General features: G+C 55.7%; 1 protein-coding gene across 1 annotated transcript; it reads right to left on the bottom strand.

Annotated features, from left to right (window-relative positions):
* Positions 1–4,150: 4,150 nt before the first annotated feature.
* On the bottom strand, positions 4,151–9,493 carry LOC141478900 (BRD4-interacting chromatin-remodeling complex-associated protein-like; the record flags this gene model as incomplete). Its single annotated transcript, XM_074167842.1, has 4 exons — positions 9,453–9,493; positions 8,689–8,731; positions 8,289–8,354; positions 4,151–6,127 (listed from the first exon to the last, which is right to left on the bottom strand). Coding segments are annotated over exons 1-4 (2,127 nt in total), but the record flags the coding sequence as incomplete, so codon positions are not given.
* Positions 9,494–17,705: the final 8,212 nt, after the last annotated feature.

The raw sequence follows: 17,705 nt of genomic DNA, 5'->3' as shown, positions 1-17,705 counted from the left end.
TTCCCTGTTTCCAGGAAGGGATTCCCCAGTTCAGAAAGGGCTTTCCCCAGTTCCGGGAAGGGATTCCCTGTTTCCGGGAAGGGATTCCCCAGTTCCAGGAAGGGATTCCCTGTTTCTGGGAAGGGATTCCCCAGTTCCGGGAAGGGCTTTCCACAGTTCCGGGAAGGGATTCCTTGTTTCCAGGAAGGGATTCCCTGTTTCCGGGAAGGGCTTTCCCCAGTTCCGGGAAGGGATTCCCCAGTTCCAGGAAGAGATTCCCTGTTTCTGGGAAGGGCTTTCCCCAGTTCCGGGAAGGGATTCCCCAGTTCCAGGAAGGGATTCCCTGTTTCTGGGAAGGGATTCCCCAGTTCCAGGAAGGGCTTTCCCCAGTTCTGGGAAGGGATTCCCCAGTTCCGGGAAGGGCTTTCCACAGTTCCGGGAAGGGATTCCCTGTTTCCAGGAAGGGATTCCCTGTTTCCGGGAAGGGCTTTCCCCAGTTCCGGGAAGGGATTCCCCAGTTCAGGAAGGGTTTCCCCAGTTCCAGGAAGGGATTCCCCAGTTCAGGAAGGGATTCCCCAGTTCCGGGAAGGGCTTTCCCCAGTTCCGGGAAGGGATTCCCCGTTTCCGGGAAGGGATTCCCTGTTTCCGGGAAGGGATTCCCCAGTTCCGGGAAGGGATTCCCTGTTTCCAGGAAGGGATTCCCTGTTTCCGGGAAGGGCTTTCCCCAGTTCCGGGAAGGGATTCCCCAGTTCCGGGAAGGGCTTTCCCCAGTTCCGGGAAGGGATTCCCTGTTTCCAGGAAGGGATTCCCTGTTTCCGGGAAGGGCTTTCCCCAGTTCCGGGAAGGGATTCCCCGTTTCCGGGAAGGGATTCCCTGTTTCTGGGAAGGCTTTCCCCAGTTCCGGGAAGGGATTCCCTGTTTCCAGGAAGGGATTCCCTGTTTCTGGGAAGGGATTCCCCAGTTCCAGGAAGGGCTTTCCCCAGTTCCAGGAAGGGATTCCCCAGTTCCGGGAAGGGCTTTCCCCAGTTCCGGGAAGGGATTCCCTGTTTCCAGGAAGGGATTCCCTGTTTCCGGGAAGGGCTTTCCACAGTTCCGGGAAGGGCTTTCCACAGTTCCGGGAAGGGATTCCCTGTTTCCAGGAAGGGATTCCCTGTTTCCGGGAAGGGCTTTCCCCAGTTCCGGGAAGGGATTCCCCGTTTCCGGGAAGGGATTCCCCAGTTCCAGGAAGGGATTCCCTGTTTCTGGGAAGGGATTCCCCAGTTCCAGGAAGGGCTTTCCCCAGTTCCAGGAAGGGATTCCCTGTTTCCGGGAAGGGCTTTCCCCAGTTCCGGGAAGGGATTCCCCGTTTCCGGGAAGGGATTCCCTGTTTCTGGGAAGGGATTCCCCAGTTCCAGGAAGGGCTTTCCCCAGTTCTGGGAAGGGATTCCCCAGTTCCGGGAAGGGCTTTCCACAGTTCCGGGAAGGGATTCCCTGTTTCCAGGAAGGGATTCCCTGTTTCCGGGAAGGGCTTTCCCCAGTTCCGGGAAGGGATTCCCCAGTTCAGGAAGGGTTTCCCCAGTTCCAGGAAGGGATTCCCCAGTTCAGGAAGGGATTCCCCAGTTCCGGGAAGGGCTTTCCCCAGTTCCGGGAAGGGATTCCCCGTTTCCGGGAAGGGATTCCCTGTTTCCGGGAAGGGATTCCCCAGTTCCGGGAAGGGATTCCCTGTTTCCAGGAAGGGATTCCCTGTTTCCGGGAAGGGCTTTCCCCAGTTCCGGGAAGGGATTCCCCAGTTCCGGGAAGGGCTTTCCCCAGTTCCGGGAAGGGATTCCCTGTTTCCAGGAAGGGATTCCCTGTTTCCGGGAAGGGCTTTCCCCAGTTCCGGGAAGGGATTCCCCGTTTCCGGGAAGGGATTCCCTGTTTCTGGGAAGGCTTTCCCCAGTTCCGGGAAGGGATTCCCTGTTTCCAGGAAGGGATTCCCTGTTTCTGGGAAGGGATTCCCCAGTTCCAGGAAGGGCTTTCCCCAGTTCCAGGAAGGGATTCCCCAGTTCCGGGAAGGGCTTTCCCCAGTTCCGGGAAGGGATTCCCTGTTTCCAGGAAGGGATTCCCTGTTTCCGGGAAGGGCTTTCCACAGTTCCGGGAAGGGCTTTCCACAGTTCCGGGAAGGGATTCCCTGTTTCCAGGAAGGGATTCCCTGTTTCCGGGAAGGGCTTTCCCCAGTTCCGGGAAGGGATTCCCCGTTTCCGGGAAGGGATTCCCCAGTTCCAGGAAGGGATTCCCTGTTTCTGGGAAGGGATTCCCCAGTTCCAGGAAGGGCTTTCCCCAGTTCCAGGAAGGGATTCCCTGTTTCCGGGAAGGGCTTTCCCCAGTTCCGGGAAGGGATTCCCCGTTTCCGGGAAGGGATTCCCTGTTTCTGGGAAGGGATTCCCCAGTTCCAGGAAGGGCTTTCCCCAGTTCCGGGAAGGGATTCCCCAGTTCCGGGAAGGGCTTTCCACAGTTCCGGGAAGGGATTCCCTGTTTCCAGGAAGGGATTCCCTGTTTCCGGGAAGGGCTTTCCCCAGTTCCGGGAAGGGATTCCCCGTTTCCGGGAAGGGATTCCCTGTTTCTGGGAAGGGATTCCCCAGTTCCAGGAAGGGCTTTCCCCAGTTCTGGGAAGGGATTCCCCAGTTCCGGGAAGGGCTTTCCACAGTTCCGGGAAGGGATTCCCTGTTTCCAGGAAGGGATTCCCTGTTTCCAGGAAGGGATTCCACAGTTCCGGGAAAACCCTCACACTTCAAATCTGGCGTCAAACCAGAAAGTCGGTGGCCAACACCTGATGGGGCTGATAAGATGGTGGCCACCACCTGAGAGGGCTGCAAAGTCGGTGGCCACCACTTGACGGGGCTGATAAGACGGTGGCCACCACTCGACGGGGATGCAAAGTCGGTGGCTACCACCTGAGGGGGCTGCAACAACAGTGGCCACCACCCGAGGGGGCTGATAAGACGGTGGCCACCACTCAACAGGGCTGCAAAGTCGATGGCCAACACCTGATGGGGCTGATAAGACGGTGGCCAACACCTGAGAGGGCTGCAAAGTCGGTGGCCAACACCCGAGGGGGCTGCAACGATGGTGGCCACCACCCGATACGGCTGCAAAGTCGGTGGCCAACACCTGATGGGGCTGCAACGACGGTGGCCAACACCTGAGAGGGCTGCAAAGTCGGTGGCCAACACCTGAGGGGGCTGCAACGACGGTGGCCACCACCCGATACGGCTGCAAAGTCGGTGGCCAGCACCTGAGGGCACTGCAACGATTGTGGCCACCACCCGAGGGGGCTGATAAGACGGTGGCCACCACTCGACGGAGCTGCAAAGTCGGTGGCCAACACCCGAGGGGGCTGCAACGACGGTGGCCACCACCCGAGGGGGCTGATAAGATGGTGGCCACCACCCGATATGGCTGCAAAGTCGATGGCCAACACCTGATGGGGCTGATAAGACGGTGGCCAACACCTGAGAGGGCTGCAAAGTCGGTGGCCAACACCCGAGGGGGCTGCAACGATGGTGGCCACTACCCGATACGGCTGCAAAGACGGTGGCCAACACCTGATGGGGCTGCAACGACGGTGGCCAACACCTGATGGGGCTGCAACGACGGTGGCCAACACCCGAGGGGGCTGCAACGATGGTGGCCACTACCCGATACGGCTGCAAAGACGGTGGCCAACACCTGATGGGGCTGCAACGACGGTGGCCAACACCTGAGAGGGCTGCAAAGTCGGTGGCCAACACCTGAGGGGGCTGCAACGACGGTGGCCACCACCCGATACGGCTGCAAAGTCGGTGGCCACCACCTGAGGGCACTGCAACGATTGTGGCCACCACCCGAGGGGGCTGATAAGACGGTGGCCACCACTCGACGGAGCTGCAAAGTCGGTGGCCAACACCCGAGGGGGCTGCAATGACGGTGGCCACCACCCGAGGGGGCTGATAAGATGGTGGCCACCACCCGATATGGCTGCAAAGTTGGTGGCCAACACCTGATGGGGCTGATAAGATGGTGGCCACCACCCGAGGCGGCTGCAAAGTCGGTGGCCACCACCCGAGGGCACTGCAACGATTGTGGCCACCACTCGATGGGGCTGCAAAGTCGGTGGCCACCACCAGAGGGGGCTGATAAGACGGTGGTCACCACCCGATGGGGCTCTGCTCACCTGCTGGAGGAACATCTGCATGGAGTCCTGGTTGATGACGGCTCCGGTGGCCGCCGCTTGCCCCAGGATGATCTTCTCCGGGCTGGAAGCCAAACTGGGACTGGGCTGGGAAGTCCCCGGCTGCTGGGAGGGAGGCGGTGGGGGTGGTGGGACGTTGAGCTGGAGCGGGGCGGGCTGCTGGGAGGCGGTTTGGACGGTGAGGATGGAGGACTGGTCCGTACTGGGCAAGAGGTTGCCCCCCGAGGTGGGCTGGGGCTGGACGAGGCCGGGGCTTTGGCTACTGGTGGTGGCCGAGGCCTGGATGCTGACGGCCTGGCCCAGGTTCTCGGTGGCGTTGAGCATGGCCACCTGGTTGGGCAACGTCACCCCCTGGATGACCGTTTGGCCGGTTTGGCCCAAGGAAGCGGCTACGGAAGGTTGGCTTTGGGTGGTCAAGCTGCCGGCCAGCGAAACGGGCATCTGGAAAAGAGCCGGTTGCCCAACTTGGCCGGGTTGGAGCTGGATGGGAGCCGAGAGGATGTGGGCGGTGCCGTGGGCGTTCTGGGAGGTGAGGACCTGGCCCAGGTTCAACTGGCCGGCGATGTTCTGGTTGGTGAGGATCTGGGCCGGCAAGGCTTGGTTGGTTATCAACTGCCCGCCCGGCCCTTGGCTAGTTATGATGTGGGCTTGGCCAGCGGGGTGGGAGGTGGTCAAGATCTGACCCCCCATGTTGGCCTGCAAGGCCGAGAGCTGCTGGGGGAGCTGGACGGCGGAGGTGCCGGCCAGTTGCCCGGGGAGGAGGAACTGGTTTTGGCCTTGGAGCATGGCCTGGGGGACGTGCTGGGCCGGGATGACGATGCTGCTGCCCTGGTTGAGCAGGTGGACGCTCATGGGCTTGTTGAGGGCCTGCTGCTGCGGCGGCGGCTGCTTGAAGACGTTGGCCGGTAGCCCTTGGGGGAAGCCCGAGAGGACCACGTTCTGGCCGGGTTTGCCGGCCATGAAGGTGAGGTTCTGCTGGGCCTTCTGCTGCTGGAGGGCGGCTTCGTTCTGGATGGTGAGGGTGGTGTTGTTGGAGGAGAAGGGTTTGGGGGTGATCTGGTAGAGCTTCTGCTGGAGGACGCCGGCGGGTTTGGGTTGGATGGGGGTGGGCGTGCGGTGGATGATGACGTTTTGGGCCTGGACCAAAGGGCTGCTCAAGTTGGAGGTGACGGTGAGGGGTTGGGAACCTTGAGTCCCGGCCACGCTGCCGAACATGGAGTTGCCGTTGAGCGTGGTGGTGGCCACCGTGGGCAAGTTCTTCTGGATGACCAGCCCGGCACTTTGAGGAGAGACCCCCGTGGAAGCCAAGGTGACCTGCTGCTGCTCGGGCGCCGTCTGGGTGATGTAGCTGCCCACGGGCATGGTGGCCACCTGGGAGGGCTGCACCTGCTTGGCGATGATCTGCTGCCCCGACTGGTTGATGGCCATCACTTGTTGCCCCACCACCTGGATGGGCCCGATCCCCAAGGTCCCGCTGGGGCTCCCGTTGGGCAAACCCTGGAGGTTGGAGATGGGCTGGATGGTGACGTTGCCCAAGCCCACCTGCTGGAGGAAGGGTTGGACGCTGATGGCCTTGTTGACCACGTCGGCTCCCACCGACTGTTGCACCAAGGCCTGATGGGTGAGGACGGCAGGTGGCTGAAGGCCGATGAGGTCCGCCCCACCGGAGAAGATCTGGGGGGTGCCATCGGACGCCGTCTGCACCACAGGCTGAAGGGTGGGAAGCTGGAAGGACCCCAAATCCAGCTCGGCCTCAGCCTCCAAGGTCTGCTCGGTGATGTTGGCCTCCTGCAGGCTCTGCTGGAGGATGTCGCAGGGTTGGTCCGAGTTCTGCAGGTTGGTCCCGCCGCCCGAGGGGGACCCCAAAATGTCATCTTCTAAAAAATCCAGGTCCACGCTGGCGGGGGGTTGGCTCTGCTCCGTGCTCAGGTGGTTGCCCGAGGCCTCCTGGACGTGCAACTGGGAGACGGTGGGGTGGGAGGGGAGAAGAAAGGAGAAGACATTGAACTACAGCGCCGGGAGAAGAGCTTCCAGTCAAGAAGCTTCCAGTCAAGAAGCCTTGACCTTCCTTCAGAAGAAGCCTTGAGCTTCCTCCAGAAGAAACCTTGAGCTTTCTCCAGAAGAAGCCTTGAGCTTCCTCCAGAAGAAGCCTTGAGCTTCCTTCAGAAGAAACCTTGAGCTTCCTCCAGAAGAAACCTTGAGCTTCCTCCAGAAGAAGACCTGAGCTTCCTCCAGAAGAAGACCTGAGCTTCCTCCAAGCTCAAGACAAAAGAGCTTCCTTGGCTGCTTTCAGGAGCCACCGCCAAGATGTGGTGGCCCAGCCGCCCCCCGTTAAGCGCTGAGAGTGTTTTGGCCCCGCCCCCCTTAATTAACACCCGGCATCGTTTGAGGGCGAGAGATGCCACCAAACGACCGGAGGAACCAATTAACGGCGCCTTAAAACCACCTCAAGCCACCAAATCGGAGAATTCCCACCACGTCCCTTCCCTCTTCCTCTTAAAAAAATTTTAGGCTTTTTTTTTGGGGGAAAAAAAGCCTAAAAATGCCATGAAAACCCAGCCCTTTTCCCTCGGGAGCTGCCCCCCCGTCGCCGTGGGTCGCCCCATAGCGAGGGCGGCGAAGAATCGGGGAAATAAAGGGAAAATCCAACGTGCAGCCCAAATTGGGACATTCCCCCCCCTCCCCCCCCCCACCTCGGGTGCCTCTGGAAAACCCAGGAAATTAAAAAAAAATTAAAATAATAACAAAACCCCATCAAAGTAGAAGGAAATCTCAACCGGAGCGAAAGCGTCGGAAGCTTTTCCCGAAAGTTTGGTCAAAAAAAATAAAGCGGGATGGGATAAAAAAAATATGGAGTAAAAATAAAATTAAAAAAAAAAAAAAAAATCGAGATTTTTATTAAAACGTAACTGGAAATAGAGAAAAACCAGAGAAAAAAAAATTATAATAATTCATGCTTGGTGTTATCCATGCAGTGACCCATGCTTTTGGGGGAAAATGATAAAAAAAAGGGGATTTTTTTTTTTTAAAGGAATCTGCTTTGATTCCCCCCCAAGGGGGGCGAGAGGGGCTTTTTTTCCTTCTCAAAAACCTCATTTTAAACATTCGAATTCTCCCAATTCAGCCAAATTCTCCCAAAATTCTCGCAGTTCTCCCCATTTCTCCCAAATTCTCCAAATTCTCCCCAAATTCTCCCAATTCTCTCAAATTCTGCCAAATTCTCCCACATTCTCCCAGTTCTCCCAAAGTTCTCCCACATTCTCCAAATTCTCCCCAAATTCTCCCAATTCTCCCCAAATTCTCCCACATTCTCCAAATTCTCCCACATTCTCCCAAATTCTCCCACATTCTCCCAGTTCTCCCCATTTCTCCCAAATTCTCCCAAAATTCTCCCACATTCTCCAAATTCTCCCACATTCTCCAAATTCTCCCCATTTCTCCCAATTTCCCCCAAATTCTCCCAAAATTCTCCCACATTCTCCAAATTCTCCCCATTTCTCCCAATTTCCCCCAAATTCTCCCAAAATTCTCCCACATTCTCCAAATTCTCCCCATTTCTCCCAAATTCTCCCACATTCTCCAAATTCTCCCAATATTCTCCAGTTCTCCCCATTTCTCCCAAATTCTCCAAATTCTCCCAATTCTCTCAAATTCTGCCAAATTCTGCTAATTCTCCCAATTCTCCCAAATCCTCCCACATTCTCCAAATTCTCCTAAAATTCTCCAAAATTCTCCCAAAATTCTCTCTGTTGCCTCGCGGGGGTGCGACACTTTCACTTTCTGCGCTCCATTTTTTTTTTCCAGCCCCAAAAGGTTATAAAAACAGATTTTTTTAATTTTTTTTTTTTCAAAGCGGGTGAAATTCACCCAATTTTTTTTTTTTCAATTTTTTTTTTCCCCTCCCTCTCCCGGAGACGGAGGGGAAAAAAAAAAATTGGAGAAACTCTAGAAATTCTTAAGGAATAAATCCCTGTTCCTTCGGCTGGGGAAGAGATGGAAAAATAAAGGTTGGGAATTAACCAAAAAAAAAAAAAAAAAAAGGAAAAAAAAAAGGGGGGAAAAAATAAAAAGGAGAGGTTTTTAAAGTGATTATTTCTAAGTAGAAATTCCAAATACATACCCCAGCACCTTCAAAAAAGGCACTGGCTGCATCTCCTGTGTTGTCCAGGAGATCATCACTGTCAATCTGGAATTAAAAAAGATTTAATTTACTTATTTTTTAGATAGAATATGGACCAAAAAAAAAAATAAAAAAAAAAAAAATTAGGGGAAAATAGAGAAAAAATGAGGGAAAAATAGAGAAAAATCCAGAGCGTGGAGGGGCAGCCAAGGGGCGACTTCCCTCCCCGTCTTGTCTCAAAACGCCCCAAATCCCACTCAAAAAAGTGCTAAAAAATCCAAAGATCCTCAACTTGGGTGGGGGGGGGTTGTTTCTTGAAAAAAATTGGACCCCCCCCCAAAAACAGCCAGTTTGAGGGAAGGTTTTTTTGGGGAAAGAAGGGAAGGAAACGGGCGCTCACCTTTTCGGATCCATGTAAAAAATCGTTCAAGGCCTGTGGGTCGCTGGAAAAGAAGAGGGGGGAACCGCCGTTAATTAACCCATTCTAATTAACGCATTGACACCCCCTGGAAATACTCCGAAGGGCAATAATTAATTAATTAATATTCCAACGGTCGGGCTTTATTAAGGATATTAATTAAGATATAGGTGCGCCGAGAAGGTAAATATTCTTCTCTGCCGCCATTTATTCCCCTTCCCCCAATTAATTCCGCCACGCCCCAATTAACAACGCTTTCCTAATTAGGATTTGATTGGAAAAACGAGCCCGTCTCGGCCGCGGGAAAAAGTCGTTAGGGCCACCCGCTAACGAGCGGCGTCGCCAGGCCGGTGCTGCTGGGCCACCAGGAAGGGGATTAAAAAAAAAAACCCAAAATCAGTTTTTCGGGGCAAAATTTGGAAAAGGGGGGGATTTTTCCTCGTTATCGGTGCGACGAGGGGGCGCACGAGGATTTTTCCTCGTGTAAAATGGTGCAAACCCCCCCCACACACCACCACTTTGGCCCCAACCCGGATCTTCAGGGGAGGAACCAAACCCCACGTCGGGGAGGATTTATAGATTTTTTGGGGAATTTGGGTGGGTTTTTGTCTCCGGGAGACTCCGCCCGGCGCCGGAGGAGCCGCGGGGACCCATGGGGACGTGGTGACGCACCCAGGGTGGCACAAAGTCCCCTCCCACCCCCACCCCCCGGTTCCCCCTTCCCCAAATCTGGGGGGGTCACTCACCAAATTACATCTAGCAGGCACCGGCCGTCTTCATCATCCATGTCAACTGCGAAGAGCGGAGAGAGACCTCGTTACGGGGAGGAGCCGCCCCCCAACTGACCCCCCCCAGCCCCAACGATGAGGAGGATGATGGTGCAGGGGACAAGGGACGGGAGTGGGGGACACCCCAACAGGAGGGGACACCACTCCTGAAGCCCCAGGAAGTTCAAGATCAACCCTTCCCCGGGTTGATCCCAATCGGGGCCACCAGCCTTGAGAGTGGCTTGAAGGAAGAGGATCCCAGATGAACATTGGCCAACCGAGGCCCACAGAGGGTGACCCAGATGGACCCCAGTTCAATGTTGGCCAACCAAGGCCAGAGGAAGGTGGCTCAGATGGACTCCAGTTCAACGTTGGCCAACTGAGGCCCAAGGTGGGTGGCCCAGGTGGATCCCAGTTCAACGCTGGACAACCAAGGCCCAAGGTGGGTGGCCCTCATGGACCCCAGTTCAATGTTGGCCAACCGAGGCCCAAGGTGGGTGGTCCAGGTGGACTCCAGTTCAATGTTGGCCAACCAAGGTCAGAGGAAGGTGGCCCAGATGGACCCTGGTTCAATGTTGGCCAACCAAGGTCAGAGGAAGGTGGCCCAGGTGGACTCCAGTTCAATGTTGGCCAACCAAGCTCAGAGGAAGGTGGCTCAGATGGACTCCAGTTCAACGTTGGCCAACTGAGGCCCAAGGAGGGTGACCCAGGTGGACCCCAGTTGAACGTTGGTCAACCGAGGCCCAAGGAGGGTGGCCCAGGTGGACCCCAGTTCAACATTGGCCAACTGAGGCCCAAGGTGGGTGGCCCAGATGGACTCAAGTTCAACATTGGCCAACCGAGACCAGAGGTGGGTAGCCCAGATGGACCCTGGTTCAATGTTGGCCAACCAAGGTCAGAGGAAGGTGGCCCAGGTGGACCTCAGTTGAACGTTGGTCAACTGAGGCCCAAAGAAGGCGGCCCAGATGGACCCCGGTTTAATATTGGCCAAGCAAGGCCCAAAGAGGGTGGCCCAAGTGGGCTCAAGTTCAACATTGGCCAACTGAGGCCAGAGGAGCGTGGCCCAGGTGGACCCTGGTTCAATGTTGGGCAACCAAGGCCAGAAGAGGGTGGCCCAGGTGGACCCCAGTTCAACGCTGGCCAATCAAGGCAAGAGGAGGGTGGCCCAAATGGACTAGAGCACCAAGCAAAGCAAAGTCATGGCAGGAAAACCATCGCCTCCTCCAATATTATCCTCCACTGGAGAAGCTGATGGTGGCCACCCATCTCCACCATCGTTCCTTGAGCAGTGGCTACAGGTGGGACAACTAGGAAGCCAAAAGCGTGGTCAGCTGAGCCTGTGACCAACAGCAGAGCAACCAGCTCATCCCTCCATTGTGGTTGCCCGTCCCTCCATCATAATCATCCCTCCACTGTGGTCACTCAATCGTCCACCACGATCGTTTCTCCACCATGGTTGCCCATCCCTCCATCATGGTAGCCCATCCCTCCACCACACTCACCCCTCCATCACGGTTGCCCATCCCTCCACCACACTCATCCCTCCATCACGGTTGCCCATCCCTCCACCATGCTCATCCCTTCATGGTGGTTGCTCATCCCTCCATCATGGTAGTCCATCCCTCCACCACGCTCATCCCTCCACCACGGTTGCCTGTCCCTCCCTCCACCATGGTTGCCCATCCCTCCACCACGGTTGCCCGTCCCTCCACCACGCTCATCCCTTCATGGTGGTTGCTCATCCCTCCATCATGGTAGTCCATCCCTCCACCACGGTTGCCCATCCCTCCACCACACTCATCCCTCCACCACGCTCATCCCTTCATGGTGGTTGCTCATCCCTCCATCATGGTAGTCCATCCCTCCACCACGGTTGCCCATCCCTCCACCACGGTTGCCCGTCCCTCCACCACACTCATCCCTCCACCACGGTTGCCCATCCCTCCCTCCACCATGGTTGCCCATCCCTCCACCACGGTTGCCCGTCCCTCCACCACGGTCATTCCTTCATGGTGGTTGCTCATCCCTCCACCACACTCATCCCTCCACCACGGTTGCCCGTCCCTCCACCACACTCATCCCTTCATGGTGGTTGCTCATCCCTCCACCACACTCATCCCTCCATCACGGTTGCCCATCCCTCCCTCCACCACAGTTGGCCATCCCTCCACCGCGGTTGCCCGTCCCTCCACCACGGTCATCCCTTCATGGTGGTTGCTCATCCCTCCACCACACTCATCCTTCCACCACAGTTGGCCATCCCTCCACCATGGTTGCTCATCCCTCCACCACACTCATCCTTCCACCAGTTTGCCATCCCTCCACCGCGGTTGCCCGTCCCTCCACCATGGTTGCCCATCCCTCCACCCCCTCCCCAGGGCGACTGTCTGAATTCTCACCCCAAATACACGATATTCCGTAAAGATACGCAATAAAAAATGCTTATTTCCACGGGTAGGGGCCAGGGAAAGGGCCACCCTCTCGGGAGGAGGAGGAGGAGGGTGATGTCACACGTGGCGAGTGACATCATCACCGTGGGGGGGGGCCGGGACGTCGTGATGTCACAACCATAAAATGGGGGTGAAGTCAACCCCAAAAAAAGAGAGGAATAAGAGATTTCCGACGGGATTCGTTCGGTGCCGGATTTGCCGCGTCGTCCTTGGCGTTGGGGTGGCAGGAAACCAAGAGGCGATTCATCGGGGGGGAGGAGCCCGAAATGACCCGTTTTCCCCCTTTTTTTAAACCAAACCTTTTTTTTTTGGTTTGGTTTTTTTTTTTTTTTTTTTTTTGGCCCAGGAATTAAGTAACGGGTGGAGGGAAAAGCCGGAAATCGGCGCTTTTGGTAGGAAAAAAGGCAAAAAACGCCAGCGAAAGGCAAGGGAGGGAAGTTCCTCCTTCGAGGAGATTCTTTCCGGCCCCGTTTCGCTTCCGGCTGGATTTTAATTCCAGGATTTAAGGCTCGACCTCAACCGATTTTTAGCTTCGCGGCGGCAGGAAGGGGAGGAAAAGGGAAGGAAAACGCCGAAATTTTACATCCCGAGATCTCGAAGAAGAAGAAAAACCAACCCCCACCCCACCCCACCCCCCCCCAGCTTTTTTTGGAGAGATTCCAAGCGGTTGAGAGGGAAACCCCATCCCAAACTCCCGGATTCTCCCGGCGAGGAAGAGGAGCCCAACCCTTGGCAGATCCCGCGGAGTCGCCTCACCAAAAAAAAGAGGAAATACGGAGGATTTCCCGCCCGCCGTTCGCCTGCAGGAAGAAAAAAAACCAAAAAAAACCCCTCCCTCCTCCCAAAAGTGTAATTTCCTCCTTGAATTTGCCCAAAATTTGGGCGTTTGGGGGTAAAAAATCTGCCTCCAGGTCCCCCCGGAGCTGCTTTCACTTTCGGTTTGACCAGTAGCCCCCGCAGGTCCCTTGGGACCCCCCCCCCCCCGCAGCCTGCTCGTTAATTGTTAATTATTCTTTGTTTTTATCATATTTAAGCCACTCCAATCGTTATTCCTCCGGGGTTTAAGCTTATTAGCTGATTATTAATTATTAATTAGAGATAATGATGACGATGGAGTTCGGATTCCGGCAGGAACCTTTGAGGTCATTCCCTGGACACCCCCAACAAGGAGCCAAAGGAGGTTCCGGCACCAGCAGCCCTGGGGACGCAGCCACTGGGCCTGGCCCTCGAATCTATGGGGCAGGAGGGGGGTCAGGGGGGCCCCACAGCGCTATGGGGCAGGGGGACATGGGGGTGACACAGGACTTTGGGGCACCAGCAGCCCTGTGGACGCAGCCACTGGGCCTGGCCTTCAAATCTATGGGGCAGGAGGGGGGTCAGGGGGTGCCCCACAGCACTATGGGGCAGGGGAAGGGTTGGGGGGGGGGCCCACAGCGCTATGGGGCAGGGGGACATGGGGGTGACACAAGACTTTGGGGTGCCAGCAGCCCTGTGGACGTAGCCACTGGGCCTGGCCCTCGAATCTATGGGGCAGGAGGGGGGTCAGGGGGTGCCCCACAGCGCTATGGGGCAGGGGAAGGGTTGGGGGGTGCCCCACAGCGCTATGGGGCAGGGGAACATGGGGGTGACACAGGACTTCGGGGAGCCAGCAGCCTGGGGACGCAGCCACTGGGCCTGGCCTTCAAATCTATGGGGCAGGAGGGGGGTCAGGGGGTGCCCCACAGCGCTATGGGGCAGGGGAGGAGTCAGGGGGTGCCCCACAGAGCTATGGGGCAGGGGGACATGGGGGTGACACAAGACTTTGGGGAGCCAGCAGCCCTGTGGACGTAGCCACTGGGCCTGGCCCTCGAATCTATGGGGCAGGAGGGGGGTCAGGGGGTGCCTCACAGCGCTATGGGGCAGGGGAGGGGTCGGGGGGTGCCCCACAGCGCTATGGGGCAGGGGAACATGGGGGTGACACAGGACTTCGGGGAGCCAGCACCCTGGGGATGCAGCCACTGGGCCTGGCCTTCAAATCTATGGGGCAGGAGGGGGGTCAGGGGGTGCCCCACAGCGCTATGGGGCAGGGGAGGAGTCAGGGGGTGCCCCACAGAGCTATGGGGCAGGGGGACATGGGGGTGACACAAGACTTTGGGGAGCCAGCACCCTGGGGATGCAGCCACTGGGCCTGGCCTTCAAATCTATGGGGCAGGAGGGGGGTCAGGGGGTGCCTCACAGCGCTATGGGGCAGGAACGGAGTTGTGGCCAGGTCGTTAAGAACCATCCCGCAGACGATGCTAATTACACCAATTAAGCCAGCCACGGGGCTGGAGAAACGCTCAGTAAAATCACCAGAAATCCCCTTTTCCTCCTCTTTTTCCCACAAATCCCTTCTTTTTTTTTTTTTGTTTTTTTTTTCTCCATAAAAGTCTCGCCGGCGGCTGAAAAAAGCCCCAAAAAGGCAACGTTTCTCCTCAAAACGAGCCAAGGACGGAGTTTGCCGACGCTTTTCCCGAGGGATAACGCCACCTCGAACCCGGCGTCAGGAGGAGGGACCGGGGAGCAGAAACGCCGGCGGAAAACTTAGTTTTTGAGCGAGAAACCCCAAATTTTGCGCAGAGAATCATGGAATCACGGAATCATGGAATCAGAGAATCATGGAATCACAGAATAATAGAATCACGGAATCACGGAATCATAGAATCATGGAACCACAGAATCATAGAATCACGGAATCACGGAATCATAGAATCATGGAACCACGGAATCACAGAATCACGGAATCGTAGAATCACGGAATCATGGAATCACGGAATCATGGAATCACAGAACCATGGAATCACAGAACCATGGAATCATGGAATCATAGAATCATGGAATCACGGAACCACAGAATCATAGAATCATGGAACCACGGAATCATAGAATCATGGAACCACGGAATCACAGAATCACGGAATCATAGAATCACGGAATCATGGAATCATAGAATCACGGAATCACGGAATCACGGAATCACGGAATCATAGAATCACGGAATCATAGAATCATGGAACCACGGAATCACGGAATCGTAGAATCACGGAATCATGGAATCACAGAATCATGGAATCACAGAATCACGGAACCACGGAATCACAGAATCATGGAACCACGGAATCACAGAATCATAGAATCACGGAACCATAGAATCATGGAATCACAGAATCATGGAATCATAGAATCACAGAACCACAGAATCATGGAATCACGGAACCACAGAATCATGGAATCGTCCAGGTTGGAAGAGACCCTTGCGATCATGGAGTCCAACCATCTACCCTACTCTACAAAGTTCTCCCCTACACCACGTCCCACAACACCGCATCCAGACGTCTCGTAAACACATCCAGGGATGGTGACCCGGCCACCTCCCCGGGCAGCCCGTTCCAACGCCCGACCACTCTCTCCGTGACGGATTCTTTCCCGATGTTCCGTCTAACCCTACCCTGTTGGAGCTCGAAGCCGTTCCCTCTCGTTCCGTCATTCATTCCATCCACGTCATTCGATGATTCAAGGATTGGAGCGTCTCCCTGATGGAGAAAGGCTGGGAGAGCTGGGACTCTTCAGCCTGGAGAAGAGAAGGCTGAGGGGAGACCTTATTAAACATCTAAAGGGTGGGTTGAAGGAGGATGGAGCCGGACTCTTCTCAGTGGTTCCCAGCGAGAGGACGAGGGACAACGGGCACAAGCTGGAACATGGGAAGTTCCATCCAAATATGAGGAGAAACTTCTTCTCGGTGAGGGTGCCAGAGCCCTGGAACAGGCTGCCCAGGGGGGGTGTGGAGTCCCCTTCTCTGGAGATCTTCAAGCCCCACCTGGATGCCGTCCTGAGTAACGTGCTCTGACACGCTCTGGGCAATCCTGCTTCGGCCGGGAGTTAGACTGGATGATCCTTATGGTCTAAACTATAAAAATTCAGTGAAATTCGGTGAAATTACCTGTGCGAAGAGCCCAGCACCAACCTCTCTACAGCGTCCTTTCGAGCGGTTGTAGGTCTGATGAGGTCTCCCCTCAGCCTCCTCTTCCTCACACTAAACGGTCCCAGCTCCTTCAACCGCTCTTCATAGGATTCATTCTCCAGGCCCTTCACCGGCTTCGTTGCCCTCCTCTGCGCCCGCTCCAGCGCCTCCATATCCCTCTTGGATTGAGGTGCCCAAAACCGGACACGATGCTCCAGGTGTGGCCCCACCACCGGCGCCGAGTACAGGGGGGACAATCACCTCCCTACTCCTGCTGGTCACGTCGTTTCTAATACGAGCCAGGATGCCGTTGGCTTTCTTGGCCACCTGGGCACGCTGCCGGCTCATCTTCAGCCGCTCGTCAATCAGAACCCCCAGGTCTCCTTCTTCCAGGCGGTTTTCCAGCCATGTTTCCCCAAGCCCGGAGCGCTGCTCGGGGTTATCGCGACCCAAGCGCAGAACCCGGCGCTCGCCCTCGTCGAAACTCATCCCGTCGACGTCGGCCCGATGATCCGATCTATCTAAGTCTCTCCGGAGAGCTTCTGGGAATCCTCCTGGGAATCAACGCTCCTATCCTATCCTCCTATCCTATCCTCCTGGGAATCGACGCTCCTGCCGAAGTCGGTGTCATCTGCGAACTTGCCGACGATACACCCTACGTCCTTGTGGAGATCATCCATAAAGACGTTAAACCAGAAACGGTCCCAACGCCGAGCCCTGAGGCACGCCGCTCGTTGACCGGCCGCCAGCTGGATTTAAATCCATTGGGCACCGCTCTTTGGGATCTTCCAGTCAACCATCGCTTGACCCGACGGATCGTGGCGCTCATCCAGGCCCCGTGAAGCCAGTTTTTTCCACCAGAATTGTATGGGGGACGGGATCGAATGCTCGAACTCGAGAACCCCCCAAAAAAACCCCCACCGGTGGGGAGGGAAATCCCAATTATCCCCTCTCCGGCGGCATCAAAACCTCCTTTTTTTCACCCCAAAAATCCTCCCCCCGGGCGCAAAGAGAGAAAAGAATTCATCAAACCCCAAGTTTTTCGTTCCCCGAAACTGCTTGTTTTCCAAAGGTTTGGCGGCCAAATTATCCCCACGACCCCTGGAAAAACTCGACCATAATCACCGTTAATTCAAACCAGGACCGATACACTCGGGATTTAACCAAAATCAAGGGATTTTCACTTAAACCTGGCGACGACAACAAAAAACCCCATCTTCTCGGGGAGGGGGGGGGAGCTCATTTTTTCCCCCCACCTGGATTTGCTGAGTCGGCAAAAAATTCCTGCCGGGAAGGGAGGGAATGTCCGTGCAGAGGCTCCGGGGGAACTTTGTGTGTGTCCCCCCCCCCAACCCCTCCCTCCCCGGGCTGCTTTTTCCTGGGATTTTAAGGAAAAATTGCAGAAATTCCTGTTTCCAAGCAAACAAACCCCAAAACAGCAACGGGAAACAGAAAAATAAAAATAAATAAAACCGCATTTTTTTTTTTTCACGCTCCTAATAAATATTTGAAATATAAACACTTCCAAGTGGGTTTGGTTATTTTTTTTTTTTTTTTTTCCAGGAGAAATTTATAAAAGGAAAGTTTCCAGATTGGGAACATTCCACTGAAAAATGGCTATTTTTAACGGATAAACTCCAAATTAGCCCCAATTTGTCGCCGCCTTCTTCATTTTCTCTTCACCGTTCGGTACAAATCTCCCCGTCGGGGCCATAAATCCCTCCCCGACCCCAATTCCAAGGCGTCGGAGGATGGAGTTTTCCACCAAAAGTAGGGAAAAATCTCGGGAATGATCCGGGAGGC

Source organism: Numenius arquata, unplaced genomic scaffold (genome assembly GCF_964106895.1).
Source record: "Numenius arquata unplaced genomic scaffold, bNumArq3.hap1.1 HAP1_SCAFFOLD_1363, whole genome shotgun sequence".
NCBI lineage: Eukaryota > Metazoa > Chordata > Aves > Charadriiformes > Scolopacidae > Numenius > Numenius arquata.
The sequence above is the reverse complement of the archived record's forward strand: the minus strand, read 5'-3'. Positions and strand labels throughout refer to the sequence as shown.